Genomic DNA, 19,711 nt, shown 5'->3' on the forward strand with positions numbered 1-19,711 from the left:
CCTTTAACCTTATTTCTATTTTGCACGGCTGTGCGCTTTCGCAGTGTTAAGCTTTTTCACAAAAGTATCACGTTCAATATAAAGCTCCGGCAACGTGACAGTAAAGGAGCTTTTATGTCGTGGCTGTAAAATAGCTCTCATTGCATACGGTTTATTAGACGCAATACGATAAAATCAATAGTTTTGCCTTATTTTTCAGATATTAAAAAAATAAAGTAATGCGTCGGTTGGTTAATTTTTCACGTAGTAAAAATGAGGTCTTTGATTTTTAAATACTTTTTTGTACCTGTATTCTGTTGAATAAATATATGAACGATAACTGATAAACCAGTGGTGAAGGGTTGTTAATAACTGAGATAAAAAGTGCACACTAACCCTTGTTAGTCATACACATTTATTTTTATTGAACTAAGACAACAAATTGCAGAGTAGTTTTTAAATTCAATTCAACCCTGCATAAACCAAGCCATAATAGATTATAGTCAAAAAATATGCATCTAGCTACGAAATGACTAAAATTATACAATTAAATTATGTATTATTTTATATATTTTATAGATAGAATAATATTTTTATCTATTATGATTTGATTTAGGAAGGACTTTATGAATTTAAAAAAACTAACGAACACTCCCTGTAATCTATAATACGAGGGTAGCCGTTTATATTTCGGGAACAACAAACAAAAACGATTTTTTTATCAATGAAAATAGTTTTATTGTTTTTTCAAATATTCTCCACGATAATTTATACACTTTTCCATGCGTTTGAACTAATCTGAAAAGCATTTTTGCCACTTTGTAGAAGGTAACTCCAAAATATGGTTTTTGAATGCAACAACCACCTCTTCTGGTGTAGAAAATCGTTGACCACGCAATTTATCTTAGACTGTCGGGAATAAAAAGAAATCATTTGGTGCCAAGTCGGAGCTGTACGGCGGATGACCCATCAATTTGATGTTTTGAGTACTCAAATAAGCGCTTGTTTGAGCCGATTTGTGAGAGTTCGCTTTGTCTTGATGAAGGATGATTTGACGCCGACGGTTGCTTTTCCTTATTTCACCAAAAACTTCTGGCAAATAAATGGTTTTGTACCATTCAGAATTGACTGTTCTACGATTTTTTAAAGGCACAGTTGCGACATGGTCCGTTTTTCCAAAAAAAAAACCGGTGACCATTTGCTTCGAAGTGCTTGAGCTCGGGCAACTTTTGTTGGTTTAAGCTCATTTTGGAAGACACATACGGTCGACTACTGTTTACTTTCGGGCTCATACGTAAAGATCTAAGATTCATCACCTGTAACAATCTTATAAACGTTTTTTGTAGCACCTCGATCGTATTTTTTTGAGCATTTCATTGCATTAATCGACACGCGCCTTTTTTGTGCAATTGTCAAATTATGCGGGATCGATCGCGAACATAGCTTCTTCACGTCTAAATGTTCATGCAAGATCATATACATGCTAGTGTTACTAATTCCCAGAAATGCCTCAATCTCACAGTATATCACATGACGATCTTGCATTGTCATTTCACGCACAGCATCGATGTTTTCTGGAGAAACAACCGATTTTGGACGACCTTCACGCGGCTCGTCTGTGAGCAAACGACGACCACGATAAATTCGCTGAACTAGCAATATAGCGTAGTTTTTGATGGTGGTTCATCACCATATAAAGCTGAAATGTACTGTTCCCACGATAATCCACGTTGAAAGTTGTGAAAAATAATCGCACGAAATGTTTCACGAGTTAATTCCATTTTTGGCCGAGATAAATTTTTCAAATGATTTTAAAAAAAATAAAAAGCGTCTGTTTGTTAAAACGTTCTGGGTACTTTTGCCATTAAAAATGTCAAACTTCAAAATACAGAAGTCAAATTGCACCCAGCAACACCAGTGTTGCCAATTCCCGAAATATAAACGGCAACCTATGTATGTATTCTTATTTCAAAGAAAATATAAGTATGACCGAAAAAGTTTAGTATGTACTATTTATGTCGGATATTAACAGCCTACCTCTACCTTTCGCCACTGCCATGAACAAAATATAGACTACACTGTTGTTACTAATAATTAAGTAAAGTTCATGTTGATATTTTAAGATTCCGAAGTCAAATAGTAAAACTTCTGGAAAATGCATTAATGCGTCAATTACATTGAGCTACTTTACGAGCTGTTTGTTGGCGAATTTAAAAGCGGGCTATTCAGCTACTGCAATTGTGATGTTGACACACAAAACTTTCAATTCGCTGAGAAGCCAACAAGCTAGCGACTATTTTGATGAAACGTAGTTCGTTTTTTACCGGGAGGTCGCTACTACGCTCTACTGCGCAGACGCAGTAGGCCCACACGCCGGCGTGCAGCGTGTAAAGTTGAACGGCTTTCAGCTTTTCTCGGTAGATTGCTTATAATCTGCTTGTTAGCTTGTTTGATGATGACACTGGGCGACTTTACAGGTAGATTGTAAATTCGCCAACAAGCAGCTCAATGTCATTGACGCATAAGACTATACCGCAGCTGGGGCATAGTCTAAAAGGATCGTGACGATCGTGATCGCGGATTATGTAAATGACGCGTGCCGAACGAAATATAATTTTTCATAAAAATTCAACATGCGTCCATTTAATGTTCTGTTTATTGTTTTATTAGTAACAATAATAATATATTCATTGAAATGTTTTCCTTTTCAAGTAAATGGGTAACATCTTTACATGATTTAAGAATTAATACCCCCGTCGCCATCACGAAACAAATTGACGTGTTCACAGCTCGACGTTCGCTCTCCGATTGCCAGCGAGTCCAAAATTTCGTCGCACCTATAGTTGAAAATTATTTGCCGTTTCACTGAAGTATGCTCTTAAGTAAAGTGATCAGAAATAAACGTAGAGAGGTGAGAACCTCCAACCATAACGAATGATCAAGCGGACTTAGTTTGAGCTAATAATATTTTTTCTACTTCTTATATCCATATTTCAATCTAAGAACATCTTTGGCTAATGGTACTTTAAAATTAATCACGACATAATAATATAATAGTTCTGCTACATAAATTAATAATTATCTAGACCAAATTAATTGATTCAGTAGTATATCAATCAGTTATTAAGTTCTGTGGAAAAGGTATTATCTTGGGGTTGCTGCCAAACGTTCGATAACTTATGTATTTCGTTAACTATTTTTTTTTATTCAACGAATAATTCACAAGATTTAAAAATGTAACATTTGAATATACATAATTTTGGAAAAATCCCACAAAAAAGATACCCATAGGAATCGAACCTGCATCTCTTGGGTATCGCGCCCACGCACATAGACCACTATGCTGAATGAGTCATGCATAATTGCGACACATTTTAACTAATGGCTTTTAATAATTTCTGAAGCGTCTTCAAAATTGAGCTACTATTGGCGATCGGGTTTTCTATTTTAAATCAAAGTAGGTATTACTTTAATTACTAACCGACGTCACGCATCACTCCAAGATTTTTGTTATAACTTACTTGAACTTGTTAATAATTTTAAATTAACTATTTTTTTATTCATTATATATTTATAGTTAACAACGCCCGAATTATGTGTATATATATTATAAATAATATGCTAGAAAAAATACAAGGTCATCCGATATATAGAACATGCACATAAAGCACAAAGAAATAAGCATTATACCTGATTTTATAGGGCATATCAAACTTTCAAAAAACATGATTTCGAAACTTACCAACTTTTGGTAGTAACCCCACGAATTATTTATTATATTTTATTGTAAATTTAATTATATAGCATTTTCCACTAAAAATTGACAGTTTGGCATTTTTTAATTGAAACAAAACATTTTGTCGTGAACAAATGAAAGCCTTTGTGTTAAAAAAAATACTGAAAAACTTTCTCAAATAAATTCCAACTAGAAACTAGAATAAAGAAAACAGATAGGTACTATCGAAAAACAGTCAATTTTATTTTCCCGCCAAAGCTTCGATCTCGATACTGCCATATGAAAAGCGTCCCGAGGGATGAATACATTATTACCTGAAATATTTACGGCGAGATAGCTTTCGCTGCGCGGAAAAGCCTTCCGTAATGATGCTCCTTAGATATGTAAACAAATAGCTTAAAGATGATTTGATATATAGCTCTCTCATATGCTATTTACTCATGAAAGATTTACAGCTTTCCTGAGGCAGCTTTATTTGTAATACTATTTGAAGTAATTTAAACTTTTATATGGTACACGTATCTAGGAAATGTCTCGTAAATATTATTTAATTAATTTACATATTATAATATTGTTTAAGTTTACTAACTCATTATATAGTATTGTTATATAATTATTTAGCGCTCAATATACGAGTACCTACACAAAGTTTTAATAAGACAGAGTCTTTATAATGAAAATACATAATTTCGAACAGCTTAAATCCAGATATAAACCAGAAGATAAGGTAACGCACCAAGCAGCCTCTCATTCCTCTGAGAGTGAAGAGGCGGCGTTGGACTTGGCTCGGCTACGTGCTGTGGATACCAAAAGAGAACCTCAACCTGGCTTGTCTGTTCTTCAAGCTGACCGGATTCCAGCGTCCTGGAAGGCCGCTAAATACTATCTATAGAGTGTATACGGCAGAGCTACGGGATGCTGGTTTGACCTGGAATGAAACAAGAAGACTGGCGAAGGACAGTAATTCTTGGAGGTGCCACGTGGTGTCCGTATGCTCCGACTACAGAGCGAACATGGCTGAAGAAGAAGAAGAAAAAAAACATTAGAAGAAAAATTAAAAAAGCATTGGTACCGAGTGGGTCTTGAATACATCGATTCTGCTTATGTGCTCTACTATTTGAACTACTTGCGTCAAATCCAACTACGACGAAATTAACGTATAGCTATGCGACTGAAGTGTTTATCAAATTTCGTTATTATTAGTGACCGGCTTTTGTAGTTTGAGTGAAGTTGTAACAAGTTGGTATCTACTTACGTTAATAGTGTTTTAATAGTAAGCCTCGTACTATTTTTATTAATTTAATAACTCATAAAATTCCTAATTCTGTATATTTAATAAGGAATGTTTCATTATTAAATCTTGTAATTGATTCATTGAATAAAAAATATGTAAATATATTGAAATTTATTCGATAAAATATTTTATACTATAAATGTTTCAGCACCTGTGTGTTATTTTAAATTAAACTTGATGGATGGATGAATATTGTTATTTTTCCTGAATAGATTCATAGATTTATGTCATGTATATTTCAAATTCCTCACTTCATATTATGTCCTTTCCATTTAAATGGAAATTTTAATTCTGTATCATTCCATTCATTGTGTGAGCCAATATTTTTCGATTAGTTTTTGATGGAATCTTCGCCGGTATACAATACGTGTTTTTTTGTGATTGGAATCTATAGAAAACAAAACTCATCAAAAAACAAAAGAACGATTATTTGATAAAATAAACTGGAATCCAATAAATCTGAAAACGGCTGACTAATGTGAAACAATCAATCAATGGTAAAAATACTGTCGAACACTTTCGTATAACGAGATATCTATAAAACCTACTACATCTGTAATAATTATAAGATTTCAAAGCAATATAGTAGGTATTCAGTAAAATCAGGGTATAAGTTTCAAACTAGGTAACCTCCATTTTTGTTTTTTTTTTGTTAGTTTTATCGTAATTTTCCATCGCACCAATGTATATTCATAAAATATAAAATTCAGCTCCGTTTCTTAGTTAAATATAATTAAATTTGGGGTTAATATGAATTTATAAGCTTCATTATATGTAAATAAATAAATTCGAATTTGCTTTGCATTTCACGTTTTATAATTGTTTACTAATAATACGTCTCATAGTTATAACTAAAATATTTGGCGAGAGTCGGGCGTCGGTTAGTAATTAATGTAATTATGATTCCTTGATTTAATACACAAAAACCGATAGTCGAAAATAACACAATTTGATAAATATTTCATGTATGACCTACCAGTTTAAATTGTGTCAATCAGATAGGAGGCTCGTAGCATAATTGGTTAATGCACAGTTGGATCGATAACAGCGGTTATTCGGGTTCAAATCCCGTTGAGCGTCGTATTTTTTTCAAATATGTTTTTTTCTAATGGGTATTCTGAGGTCTTCTTAAGTTATGTATGTTCAATAAATGGAATGTTACATTCTCAAAAGCTTGTGAATAATTATTCGTTGAATAAAAAAAATGGTTTACTAATATGTGAGCAAAAAGAAATTATTCCATTTGTAGTTAGTACTTAATAAGATTATGATTGACGGTTTTTTGTGATTTTCTCAAAATGTTGAAATGTGGAGGTTATTGACTTCGAAACTAACTGCCTTAAATATTGACATATATAGAGAATATACATAACTTGAAAATATCCACATGGATATAAACACTATAAAAAATACGACACCCGACGGGACTTGAACCTGTATCTGCTGGATTTGCGCCAGTATGCTATTCCAATTAAGCTACGGGTATCTTATTGAGCTACGACAATTTTAACTAATAGTTGTCACATGAAATGCTTATCGAATTGTGTTATAATGTTAGCTATCGGTTTTAGTATATTAAAATAATGTAGGTATCAATTAATTACAAACCGAGGTCCCGGATCACTCCATTATTTAGTTTTTATAACGTACTTAGACTTACTAATGACTTGTCGGGTATCGCATTTTTTTCTGCAAAATGATTTTTTCTAGTGTGTATACATGACATGTTTTCAAAATTATGAATATTCAGTAAGTATATAGAATGTTACACTCTCAAATTTTGTGTATTATTCGTTCAATTTAAGAAATAGTTTATTATATATAATAGAGAATGTAACAAAATAAAAAATGACATTAAAATATTAATGAAACATATTTTTTATGAAGTAAAGATAGAAAAATTTATAACATAATATTTTTTTTGTAAACAATTTTAATTAAAAACAATATGATGTACAATGTAATAAAAAATATTAGATTTTATATTATAAAATATAATATGTTGCCTTAATTGTATGTAAATAAAATAACTATTATTATTCAGTTATTCAAGAATTTCGAAAACATTCGGGCTATTATAATATTATTATTACTACCTCGGTATGGATAAAATTTAAAATTTGAAACATTTTAACGGCAAAATACCTCAAACGGAAAGTGCTTCGTGAAATGGAAATTTGTTTAATTAAAAAATTCTTCATGTCATTATGATTTAGCAATTATAATGTATAATAAATATATTTTAATTAAAATTAAAATTCGTAAGAAAATTATTCAAAATTTGAAAATGTATTTGTAAATAAAGTTAATTCAATTACCTGAAAAATATTACTACGTACTGTTTTAAATGACTTGTTTTTGTTTATTGCTAAGTACTTTTGACGAAACAGGCGTAACCTTGAAGTAAAATAATTATTTATAATTTTGAATTCAATAGGAGAGCAGAAGTTAATTTTGATTTATATCATAATATATAAAGGGTTTATTTTCTGCTAGATAGAACTTATAAATAAAATATAAAAAATAAAGCAAAAAGTTTGCTTTTATTATTTTTTTTTATTCAAAAAATCAAAACATTATATTTGAAAATGATTTCCGCGGTTATTCTTGACGTCTTATTTTAGGACACTTTTTTGAGCATTACTGGGAGTATATTACAAATAACACGCGAACAATGTTAGCTTCCAAGTCAGCAAATGTTGCTGGCTTATCAACATAAATAAGTGAATTCACGTAACCATAGAAGAAATAACCTATAGGTATCAAATCGCACGATCTTAGAGGCCAATTATTGAAAGGTTCATTTTTTAAACGTAGTACCACCTTGTTGAAACCATATTTCATCCAGATTAATGTCATACTTATTATATTCAAAAAAAAATCATTGATCATGGTCCAGAACGATCTCCATTAACAGCAAAGTAAGCTCCAACCTCATTTTCTAAAGAAATAAGATTCAATGATGCCACCAGCGGGTAAACCATACTAAACGAATATAATGGAGTCTGTATGGTGGTCTCTTCTGGATTAATCTCACTCCATATATTTTGAAAATGTTGATACTGCTCTGGACTCTAAAGTACAATTGGTGAAAGAATAACGTATGTGATGGTCTAGTAGCTTTAATTTATTCAACCTGTTAGTGTTACCGCATCATTTTGAGATTATTTGGTACAACATATACGAGTATTAACAGTTCGCCTTAATATGGGTTGCTCAGATCAGAGAAAAGTCGTTTATGAGTTGCTTGAATTGACCACTAGTTTTCAAAGTAAATTTGGAAAATTTGATAGTGTTGTTCAAGCATGACTCTAATAATGATGATTTTACAGTAAGTAAATATTGTAGACTATAAAAACCACAAAGTGAGAACAGCATCATAGCTCGGTGTGACAGTTAATACTTTCGTGAGTTTTATCTAAGCAAACAAAAACACTATAATACAACTGACAATAAAAGAATACATATAAATACAATTTCATTTAATTCCACTACTCATACAGTAGTTAAGGTTGAAGTTGAAAAACTAAGTCAAAAATAAAATTACGTATATTTTGGATAGAAAATGTATATTTTATTATTAATTATATCTAGTAAAATGTAGAAAGATTTTCTAAATGGCAAGAGATGAGTTAGTTCAAAGAAACAATGAGTATGGAGACGTTTGAGGCTTTCACGGTTGTTTTTTATCGTAGTATATTCTTGGGTTTTCACCGTGTCTCCTTCTTCCTTCTTTACTCGACGTTTCGGGCTCGTTGCAGAGGCCATTATCAAGAGATATGTTTTATGATGAAATGTAGTGTATGTATGTGAATGTAAACGTTGCTCTAAGAAAGTCAAAAGGAATCCGATTATCTAAGAGCAAACGTTGTTCAGAGTAATCTGTCAATCATTACGACCGGAGATACTGGCTCGAATATTAGATTTTGCTGATAGTGCCGGAAGCCATGACGTTTTTAATCGTAATCCATCATCCCTATTAATGTTTTCAGGGTTTCTGTGGATTTCAATGGCCTCCTTTACCAATCGTGCGAAATATCCTTTATTCCGACCCAATATCTTGGTCTCGAAGTCAAATTTGTGCCCTGTATCCATCGAGTGCTCGGCAATTGCCGACATCGTGTAATGTTTAAGACGGTATGCTCTCTCGTGTTCACTCACACGCTTCTGTACCGTTCTAGAAGTCTGGCCTATATACTTTTTTGGGCATCCACGACAGCTTATCTGGTATACACCTGCCGAGTACAAAGGCTGTGAGTCCTTTACTGGTCTTAGCATATTTCGGACCTTTGTCGATGTTGAGAATATTGTTTCAATATTATGTTTCCGAAGTATCCTGGAAATAGTATCTGTGGTGTTTTTGATGTAAGGTAGATAGGCCCGGCCTTTGAACTGTATCTTTTCCTCCTGACTGATCGGGTTAAGGTTGATTTTGCTTCTGGTGGCTTTTTGGATCATATTGTGAGAATATCCGTTTGCTTGAAGAGCCTTTGATACTTGAGATATCTCGGATTTTAAATACGAAGATTCGCAGATACGCCGAGCTCTTGTCATCAAAGTCGAAATCAGACCCATTTTTTGAGCAGGGTGGTGGTGAGAAGAAGCATGTAAATAACGATTGGTATGAGTTGGTTTCCGATAGACTCTGTGTCCTAGAGAACCATCCAATTTTCTGATAACTTCCACGTCAAGAAATGGTAGAGCTCCGTTCTGTTCAATCTCCATCGTGAATTTAATCATCGAATGTAGATTGTTTAAATGGGCCAAAAACTCATTTAGAGCTTCTATACCATGAGGCCATATTAAGAAGGTATCATCGACATACCGTAACCAGCACGAAGGTTTTAATCTACACGTGTCAAGAGCTGTCTGTTCAAAATTTTCCATGAAAAAATTCGCAACCACGGGAGATAGAGGGGACCCCATAGCGACTCCTTCGGTTTGTTCAAACACTTTGCCCTGAAAGCTAAAGTAGCTTGACGTCAAACAGTGCTTGAAAAGTCCAGTCATTTCTGCGGAGAAAACTTCACCTATTAATTTTAGGGTATCATCTAGGGGGACATTTGTGAATAGTGACTCTACATCAAAGCTTACTAAGAGGTCAGTAGGCTTTATAGTCATATCAGCTAATAATTTGACAAAATGTGTTGAATCCTTAACCCATGATGCGGTGGCGTTGGTATGTGGTTGCAAAAGGGACGCCAGATATTTAGAAAGTCTATACGTGGGAGAGTCGATTGCGCTAACTATCGGTCGAAGTGGGCAGTCAGGCTTGTGAATCTTGGGTAACCCATATATCCCAGGAGTCTTCGGCGCTTTAGTAAATACTTTCCAGTATTCCTCACTAGGAATATCGGAAGATCGAACTAATTCCCTCGTTTTTCTGTCAATCTTGTCGGTGGGGTTCCGCTTTACATGTTTATACACAGGGGCTTTCAGTAACTCTTCCATTTTGGCAACATAGTCCGTCGCATCCATAACGACTGTCGCGTTTCCTTTATCAGCGGGTAAAACCACCAGTTTGTCGTTTTTTCGCAAATCGCGTAATGCTCGACTTTCCGCAGGCGTTATGTTACTTTGTGGCGGTTTTGATTTCCTGAGGATACGGCTGGCGTCTTGTCGTATTTCTTCTGCAACAGCAGGGGGTAGTTTGTGTATAGCAGATTCAACTTCGCATATGATGTCGTCAACAGGAATGTGTTTTGGTGTTATTGCAAAATTCATTCCTTTTCCGAGTACAGCTATTGTTGCGTCGTCCAAGACAGCTGAAGACAAGTTCTTAACAACATTCAAATTGAGTGAAGGCGGAACACCTTTCTTAACGGATAGACTGCTCAATTTCTTCTTGTGCCTTTCAGTGTCCAAAATATATCGTCTGGTTGCTTGGTTGTGGGATATCCGGTCAATCAAATTCCAGTCGTCAATCTTCAGTAGATGCGATAAGTCCATGTGAAGTTTGTATAACTCCACTGATAAGTTGTTTAATTCCGTTCTAGTGAATCATTGAGGAGTGAGGCCATTGAAATCCACAGAAACCCTGAAAACATTAATAGGGATGATGGATTACGATTAAAAACGTCATGGCTTCCGGCACTATCAGCAAAATCTAATATTCGAGCCAGTATCTCCGGTCGTAATGATTGACAGATTACTCTGAACAACGTTTGCTCTTAGATAATCGGATTCCTTTTGACTTTCTTAGAGCAACGTTTACATTCACATACATACACTACATTTCATCATAAAACATATCTCTTGATAATGGCCTCTGCAACGAGCCCGAAACGTCGAGTAAAGAAGGAAGAAGGAGACACGGTGAAAACCCAAGAATATACTACGATGAGTATGGAGACGTTTGGCGACATGCATGGCAGGAACTCTCAACTGATGTTATACCTAGTGGTAGAGTTTCTAGCAGCCCAACTCCTCGAAAATGTGGGCCCAAACCATACATACGTGAGAATTAGTGCGGAGAATTCGAAATCACAGAGTATGTTATTTTGCGTGTACTGCGTGGCTTAAGCGTCGGCCTATTGCGTCGTGGGTCCCAGATTCGAATTCTGGGTCTGACATGTACACATACTGTTTTTCAATTTGTGTATGATTCATAGTATGGACCTGATAGCTTGAGCAAGTGGCTGACATCCATTTTTCGTGAAAACAAGAATCTATTAATACAGACCTCCACTATGTGGAGGCCCATAATATGGTCCTTTATGATCGTACATGGTCAGAAATATTGAAAATTATCGCAATACGAGTGAATTAATGAATTAATTTATAATAAAATTATTGATACTTGAATATAGACGTAGTACATTTAGACTTGTGGGCATTTAGAATAAAGTAATCAAGACCCATTGTCCCTAAAACATAACGTATTTAAAATGTTCTTTTTTTCAGTGATATCTACATACTGCAATATAGTATAGATGCAAAATGTAATTGACTCATATTAGAATAGTTTATTTGAATTTATTACAAAATTAGTTAATATTATGTAATACCTACCTGTACACCCACGATAGCCGCGCGGCTTAAGCATCGCCTTATAGCGTCGTGGGTCCCAGGTTCGAATCCTGGGTCTGACAAGTATTTGTTTTTCAATTTGTGTATGAGTCAAAGTATGGACTTAATTAATAGGTTGAATAAGTTGCTGACATCCATTTCTCGTAAAAAAAAAAACAACAAAATCTGTTAATACAAACCTTCACTCTATAGAGGCCCATATGTGACATGGTTGAAAAAATTTAATATAATATTTTGTATCTTTGTATCTGTTGACAATGATCCGTTAAAGGTGATGAAACCATTCCTGATTATTATTAAATTATGTAGAATACTTACTAAGTATTGTTTTTTTATTTTAATAAATCTTTTATAGAACAATATCTCGGAAAAATATATAATTTATTCTGACTTTTCTATAATATCGTAGAACTACCCGGGAAAACAAACACATTATAGGTACATTAATCTTTTGAATTGTCACTTAGAGTATCCTCGCCTGTCGAATTATTGTAAGTTCTGTTAGATGGGTAATTTACGGGGTGCGACAGTTGCGCAAACTATTTGGCTCAAACTACCTGCTATTACAGGTGCAATGTTCACTTATGCAATACTCACCTACCTATTTCGAAATGCATACTTTGCAAAGTATATATTACTCTACTTTCCAATTATTGGCAGTTTGCTACATTACATATTACAACTAAAAGATTAATATCACAATCAGACAGACTAATATCGAGATAAGAAGCTTTGTACTAAATTATTGTTATAATATTAATACTATCGACCAAAATTTCTTATATACCGAGTATTATTAAAGACTAATATCTCATTAGTTAACTCCATTAATTATTTTTCTTAGAGTATTTTTATTGTTTATAAAGAATAATGATCTATTATTGGGTTTTTGACGATTTATTATAATAATATGCTATCGAGTGTATTGTTATTAATAAGATAGGGTTTTTACTAATTAGGTTTTTTACTGACACTTTAACTATTCATAATTTGTTTATTTTATTTTTTGTGACCTCTGAATAGATAGGTAGGTAATGAGTTTTTACCTACTTTATTGTATTGATTTATTATAATATAAGCTAGAGTAAAGAGAGTTCGTTGTCAGTGTGTATTTACCTTTGGTGAGTGTACACGGCGCCTGAAGATGCCAAAAGGCGAAACCCTGGTCGCAAAAAACGACTTAAATAGAATAGAACAGAGCTTGAATCCTTTAGAATGCAAATATTTCATTGAATATGCACTTCGTCATCCTCATATTTCGGCTATTTCTAGAATCATCAATATAACATATAATCAAAATGTTATTATTTTCAAAATCGATAGAATCATTCAATAAATACATATAATATTGATAGAAAATCGTAAAATTTCACATACCTGTCATAAATTATTAACGCAAATTACAAACAGATCGTCACATTCTATTACGAATAATAGAGATATATTTAAAAATAAATGCAAAAAAAAGAGATAGGCATACTAACTCAATTGTGAAAAAGAGATATGAAATAATAATAAATGCTATCGAGTGTATTGTTATTAATAAGATAGGGTTTTTACTAATTAAGTTTTTTACTGACACTTCAACTATTCATAATTTGTTTATTGTATTTTTGTAACCTCTGACTAGATAGGTAGGTAATGGAGTTTTTACTTACTTTATTGTATTGATTTACTATATAAGGTAAAGTTAAGAGTGTTCGTTGTCAGTGTGTGTTTACCTTTGGTGAGTGTACACGACGCCTAAAGATGTCGAAAGTCGATGATGTCGGACTTAAATGGAATAGTACAGAGCTTGAATCCATTAGAATTTATATTATTGTTAGTAGAGTATATGCTTCATAACTTTGCACTCCTGCTCTAGTATGAAATTATGTAATATATTTTTTTACATATATTATCTATCTATCTATTCAGAAATAGATTTAATAATACAAGTCAATATCATTTATTGATCTCAATTTATGCGAGGTAATAATGCAAAGAGGCATATCAGTATTAGTAAAGAGTGCAAAAAAGTGTACTCTAGTAATACGTACTATTTACAAAATTTGAAAATTCCTCAAATATAATATAAATAGAATAAAGATGATAATTGGGCGGACGTGCTCAGCGTGGGTCGAAATGGAGCTTTTTTTATTTTCAAAGCATGATCCTGGACATACCTTAAACGTTGTAGATAATCTATTTATATAATTTTGAAGCCTTATTATCTTTTATATTTATTTGAAACATTTGATGACTGCATAAAGAATTTTTGTTACATAAAATATTATTCTTTTAAACCTCTCGCTCTAATGTTTTAGAATATAGTCATATTTCGGTACATAACTGTGCAGTGGTGTTAAGATTTTTTACATTTATTAATTTTTAAACGCATTTATAAAACTATTAGTATAATTTATGACGAGATAATTTTAGTAAAATATTTACTATAAAAAATTATATTGATAATCTCTGTGATCCCAAATTTGACAAGAATTAGGCATTTTATTATTCAAAAAATGGGCAAGATTAACACATTTGAAGATAATTCTAAAGATACTCATTATAAGCTATGTATTTGACTATTCAAGTGTGATAAACATTCTACGAATAATGATTGCTTTATAATAATTATTGACTTAAGAATAATGTAGTGTTTTTTTGAAATACACCATTTCTTTTGGCATTGTTCAAATAATTGAAGTAGGTAGTAAAATGATGTTAACGCGCGTGTTTGAACATGTACCGTTTAAAAAAAGATTTTTTTTTCGGTTAGATACATGTTCAAATGCGCGGTAACATGATCTTACTCCCTACTTCAATTTTAGTTTGTGAATTTATGGCTACAGCCGTATGTTGTAGCTTAACCACTGGGGGATGACAAAATAAATGGCGTATTTCAAAAAAACACTACGCAAAAAAACAAACGCGTTAACATCATTTTACTACCTACTTCAATTATTTGAACAATGCCAAAAGAAATGGCGTATTTCAAAAAAACACTACCTTATTCTTAGGTCAATAATCATTATAAAGCAATCATTATTCGTAGGATGTTTATCACACTTGAATGGTCAAAAACATAGCTTATAATGAGTATCTTTAGAATTATCTTCAAAACTAAACTATTAATTATTGTATTGTTGTTTTTATTTAATAAAACGCAATTTTTTATAGTACTTATTCCACTTTTAAAAGTGGAATAAGTACTATAAAAAATTGCGTTTTATTAAATAAAAACAAAAATACAATGCAGTTCCACCATGAATTGACAGTTAACAAAATAAAGGATATTAATTATTGAACTATTTAGTTGAAAATGTCCCTCTGAGGCGGAATAAACTGGTCTAGATATAATTAATACAAGTGGTATAATTACTATAAAAATTTGCGTTTTATTAAATTTAATTAATAATAGTAAATGGTTTTAATTGGTACCTATTTTGATTTATAACGCAAAAGTCGACAATAAAATATGTAAAAACTACTAGTTATTTTCGTCGTAATTAGACAGGGTACAAATGGTTCAACTAATGAAGCACATTATTGATGCAAATCCAATGGATAAGTCCCACTGGGATCTCAAATTGTATGAATTATTCGTTGAATAAAAAAAATATCTAGTAATACTAATGTACATGGCAAAGGGTTTGGGGTAACAAGAAGTCGCATACCATAGGGATAAATAAAATAAATAAAACAGTATTGTGATATAATTATAATGTATTAGTTATTATTATCTATAAATGGCTTTCGATAAGATGATGCCCTTGACTGAATATTATTTAATATTTCTCTAAAGAAAGCTATTACTGAAACTGAGACAAATGGTGGCATATATTTTGTAAATTCCTTTCTATGCTTCACGATATTACTATAAATAGTAGTATCTGAGAGGCCGCAGATTTTTAACGACACACGTTGAATGTAGAGCGAAGCTCTTACTACAATCGCTGTAATACCGACAATTTGTAGCTTAGTATTTTATAATTATTCAAACAGTTGTCGCTGTGTGTCTATTTTTTTAGATTATGCAAATCAATCGACAGTGGCTAGTAATTTGAGTTTAAAGTTGGATGAGATAACTCGCGAAATTTGTAGGTTCGGCTTGTCAATCACGGTCTCTTAGAGGGAGATAATTTTCTGAAGGCAGAGAATCGGTTAAAACAACGAAATAATTGTCAGATCCAGAAGTTTTTACTGTCTAAAATGATAAGAGAAAATAACGCAGGCTTAAATATCAACAAGTATAATATGATTGTTCAAACCAATCAGGCATATTCTCTCAAATATCTCGAAATCAACGATTACCTTTTAGCTTACATCTTACGGCTACATCGATAGCTTTATATACTTTACTTCCTTGGGTACCAAACAAAAATGTAATCTATAATTAACTATTTCTTTTATTCAACGAATAATTCACAAGATTTAAGAATATATCATTCTGATTATTGAACATATATAATTTAGAAAAACACTTTCTGAGAGAGTATACTAATAAGTTCAATAATCAGAATGATATATTCTTAAATCTTGTGAATTATTCGTTGAATAAAAGAAATAGTTAATTATAAATTATTAGCAAGTGCAAGTAGTTACATCTAAAAATATTGGAAAAATTCCACGACGTCGGTTAGTAATCGAAGTAATAGTAAATAGTTACCTACTTTGATTTAAGAAACGAAAATCGATTGCCAAAGTCGCTTGATTTGGAAGAGCGCTGATGAGTAGGTATTAAAGTTGACCAATAGTTAAAATTTGTCGCAATTAGTATGTCACGCCGTAGCATATTGGTTAAATGCGACGGATGAGGCGTATACGCGGGAGATGCAGGGTTCTATTCCCGGCCGGGGTGGCTTACTTTTTTCAAAAAAGATTTTTTCTATTGGTTATAATATACTCTCTCAGAAAGTGTTTTTCTAAATTATATGTGTTCAAAAATGTAATCGATGAATAATAACCAAATGGGTACTACTTTCTCTACAAAATCAACTTAAGTCTAATATATTTTCCCATCGTAAAAAATTCTGATAAAAAACAAGACGTCCAACTAATATTGATTAACAGGTCGAAGTGTTGGACGCTTACCAAGTTCAACGAGTGTGCTCCGTGCTCGTCGTAGGTCAAAATTGAGTTTTTATTGTATTTTCAAACCATGATCCTGGACACTCCTTAAACGTTGTAGATAATCTATTTATATAATTTTGAAGCCTTATTATCTTTTATAGTTATTTTAAACATTTAATGACTGCATAAAGTATTTTTGTTACATAAAATAGTATTCTTTTAAACCTCTCGCTCTAATGTTTTAGAATACAGTCATATTTCGGTACATAACTGTGCAGTGGTGTTAAGATTTTTTACATTTATTAATTTTTAACCGCATTTATAAAACCATTAGTATAATTTATGACGAGATAATTTTTGTAAAATATTCACGATAAAAAATTATATTGATAATCTCTGTGATCCCAAATTTGACAAGAATTAGGCATTTTATTATTCAAAAAATCGGCAAGATTAACACATTTGAAGATGATTCTAAAGATACTTATTATAAGCTATGTCTTTGACCATACAAGTGTGATAAACATCTTATGAATAATGATTGCTTTATAATAATTATTGACCTAAGAATAAGGTAGTGTTTTTTTTGAAATACGCCATTTCTTTTGTCATTCCCCAGTGGTTAAGCTACAACAAATTCGGTTAGGTACATGTTCAAACACGCGCGTCAATATCATTTTACTTCCTATTTTAATTATAGTTTGTCAATTTATGGCTACGGCCGTATGTTGTAGCTTAACCACTGGGGAATGACAAAAGAAATGGCGTATTTTAAAAAAACACTACCTTATTCTTAGGTCAATAATTATTATAAAGCAATCATTATTCATAAGATGTTTATCACACTTGAATGGTCAAAGACATAGCTTATAATGAATATCTTTAGAATTATCTTCCAATGTGTTAATCTTGCCGATTTTTTGAATAATAAAATGCCTAATTCTTGTCAAATTTGGGATCACAGAGATTATCAATATAATTTTTTATCGTGAATATTTTACAAAAATTATCTCGTAATAAATTATAATAATGGTTTTATAAATGCGGTTAAAAATTAATAAATGTAAAAAATCTTAACACCACTGCACAGTTATGTACCGAAATATGACTATATTCTAAAACATTAGAGCGAGAGGTTTAAAAGAATACTATTTTATGTAACAAAAATACTTTATGCAGTCATCAAATGTTTAAAATAACTATAAAGGATAATAAGGCTTCAAAATGATATAAATAGATTATCTACAACGTTTAAAGAGTGTCCAGGATCATGGTTTGAAAATACAATAAAAACTCAATTTTGACCTTCGACGAGCATGTCCCCCCTTAATAAATAAACTAATGTACTCACTCTTATGGACAGACAACTTTTAAGATTAATTTTACCTACCTACATAAATGTATAATATTTGTGTATAAAACTTCATTCTATCTTTGTGGCGTAGCTTTACCAGCCATTACGTATTTTACACTGCACAGTCAAAAGGATACATGTAACAATTCATTTGATGTTAATCCCTCGACTGTAAAATGTTTTAGAGTTTAGAGAAAAGTTGTTGTGTTCGTTTTGGGAGTCTGGTTCGCGACTGTGTAAGTCTTGATTGTTTTTGGTTGCTCTGGTTTCTGTCCGCAAAGTGCATAGGGTGCCATTCTCACTTTTGTTTTAGAAATAAAAATACGTATCTGTGAGGGTTTAATGTCCGTAGTGAGATAAAATTAGAGAAATGTGGTTAGCGTAAAGTATTATTTGTTTGTAAATATGAGAAATATTACATTATAATATTATTAAAAACTTGACGTAAATTTCACTCCGATCCGAGGTTGAAATCTTGCTTGCTCGTTAATAATTGATCGCATTTTTAAATATTACTTATTCAAAATTTTATTTAATATCTCTTTTATAGTATAGTTTCGTGTTTCAAAGCTTTAGCATTCGTATAAAAATATAACGAAACAATTAAGTTTATTATGAAAATTATACACAATTTATTTAAAGTATTGGTTGGGGCCAATTATTGTCATTTTTTCCATCTACCTCAAATCCCCAGATATTGCTGCAAGTCAGAGCGACCAGCAGTTACGGATCATCAGTCGACCGTCATTAAAAAAACACCAGTCAGCTCAAGGTTCCTCAAGACTACGAGTGCGTGTAGGCTTGTTATAGTTTTAATTCAATTAGACAGACTGACTCACAAGTTATTCGTGGACCACGGTCGGGTCAGCTTGATATAGTGTGACCGTCGTCAAAGTGATAGTTCTGAATACCTGGCAAACTGTGATACCGACTCTTGTGAATCATCAAAAGTGTACCGAGAAGACCGCGCTAGTGATAGTGCAACTAGATCACGGAGCCAGCCTCAAGAGCAATATGGTGGATGCCTGGTATCCTAACATAACACCCCCCTGCATCCACATCCACCATTATAATCATTCCGTTACAAAATTACAATCCACTGTAAAAAGCGCAACCAAGAATTAACGTGATAATACCTTTTTTTTATTATATACTATGTTAAGGCATCATACAATGTTTCCTCAGCAGAAGAGACGCGTTTTCTCATTCTTCAGTCACACTGTGATAATGTAAAATCAAAACAGCACGGAGAGCAGAGTGATCA

The 19,711-nt window shown here is 32.4% G+C and overlaps 1 protein-coding gene across 1 annotated transcript; it reads right to left on the bottom strand.

Annotated features, from left to right (window-relative positions):
- Positions 1-9,186: 9,186 nt before the first annotated feature.
- On the bottom strand, positions 9,187-10,958 carry LOC147063617 (uncharacterized). Its single transcript, XM_085959432.1, has 2 exons — positions 9,835-10,958; positions 9,187-9,244 (listed from the first exon to the last, which is right to left on the bottom strand). The coding sequence occupies exons 1-2, from the start codon at positions 10,956-10,958 to the stop codon at positions 9,187-9,189; spliced, it is 1,182 nt and encodes a 393-aa protein (XP_085815558.1).
- Positions 10,959-19,711: the final 8,753 nt, after the last annotated feature.

The sequence above is a fragment of the Rhyacophila brunnea genome, unplaced genomic scaffold (assembly GCF_057557595.1).
Source record: "Rhyacophila brunnea isolate RB1 unplaced genomic scaffold, BYU_Rbru_1.0 scaffold_9, whole genome shotgun sequence".
Lineage (NCBI taxonomy): Eukaryota > Metazoa > Arthropoda > Insecta > Trichoptera > Rhyacophilidae > Rhyacophila > Rhyacophila brunnea.

What these genes read in the sequence shown, in the direction of transcription:
- LOC147063617 (XM_085959432.1), bottom strand. Translation starts at nt 10,958, where the DNA reads ATGGACTTATCGCATCTACTGAAGATTGACGACTGGAATTTGATTGAC. An exon ending in AAACCTTCGTGCTGGTTACG is followed by an intron (nt 9,245 to 9,834) that starts GTATGTCGATGA and finishes TGTACTCGGCAG; the next exon opens with GTGTATACCAGATAAGCTGT.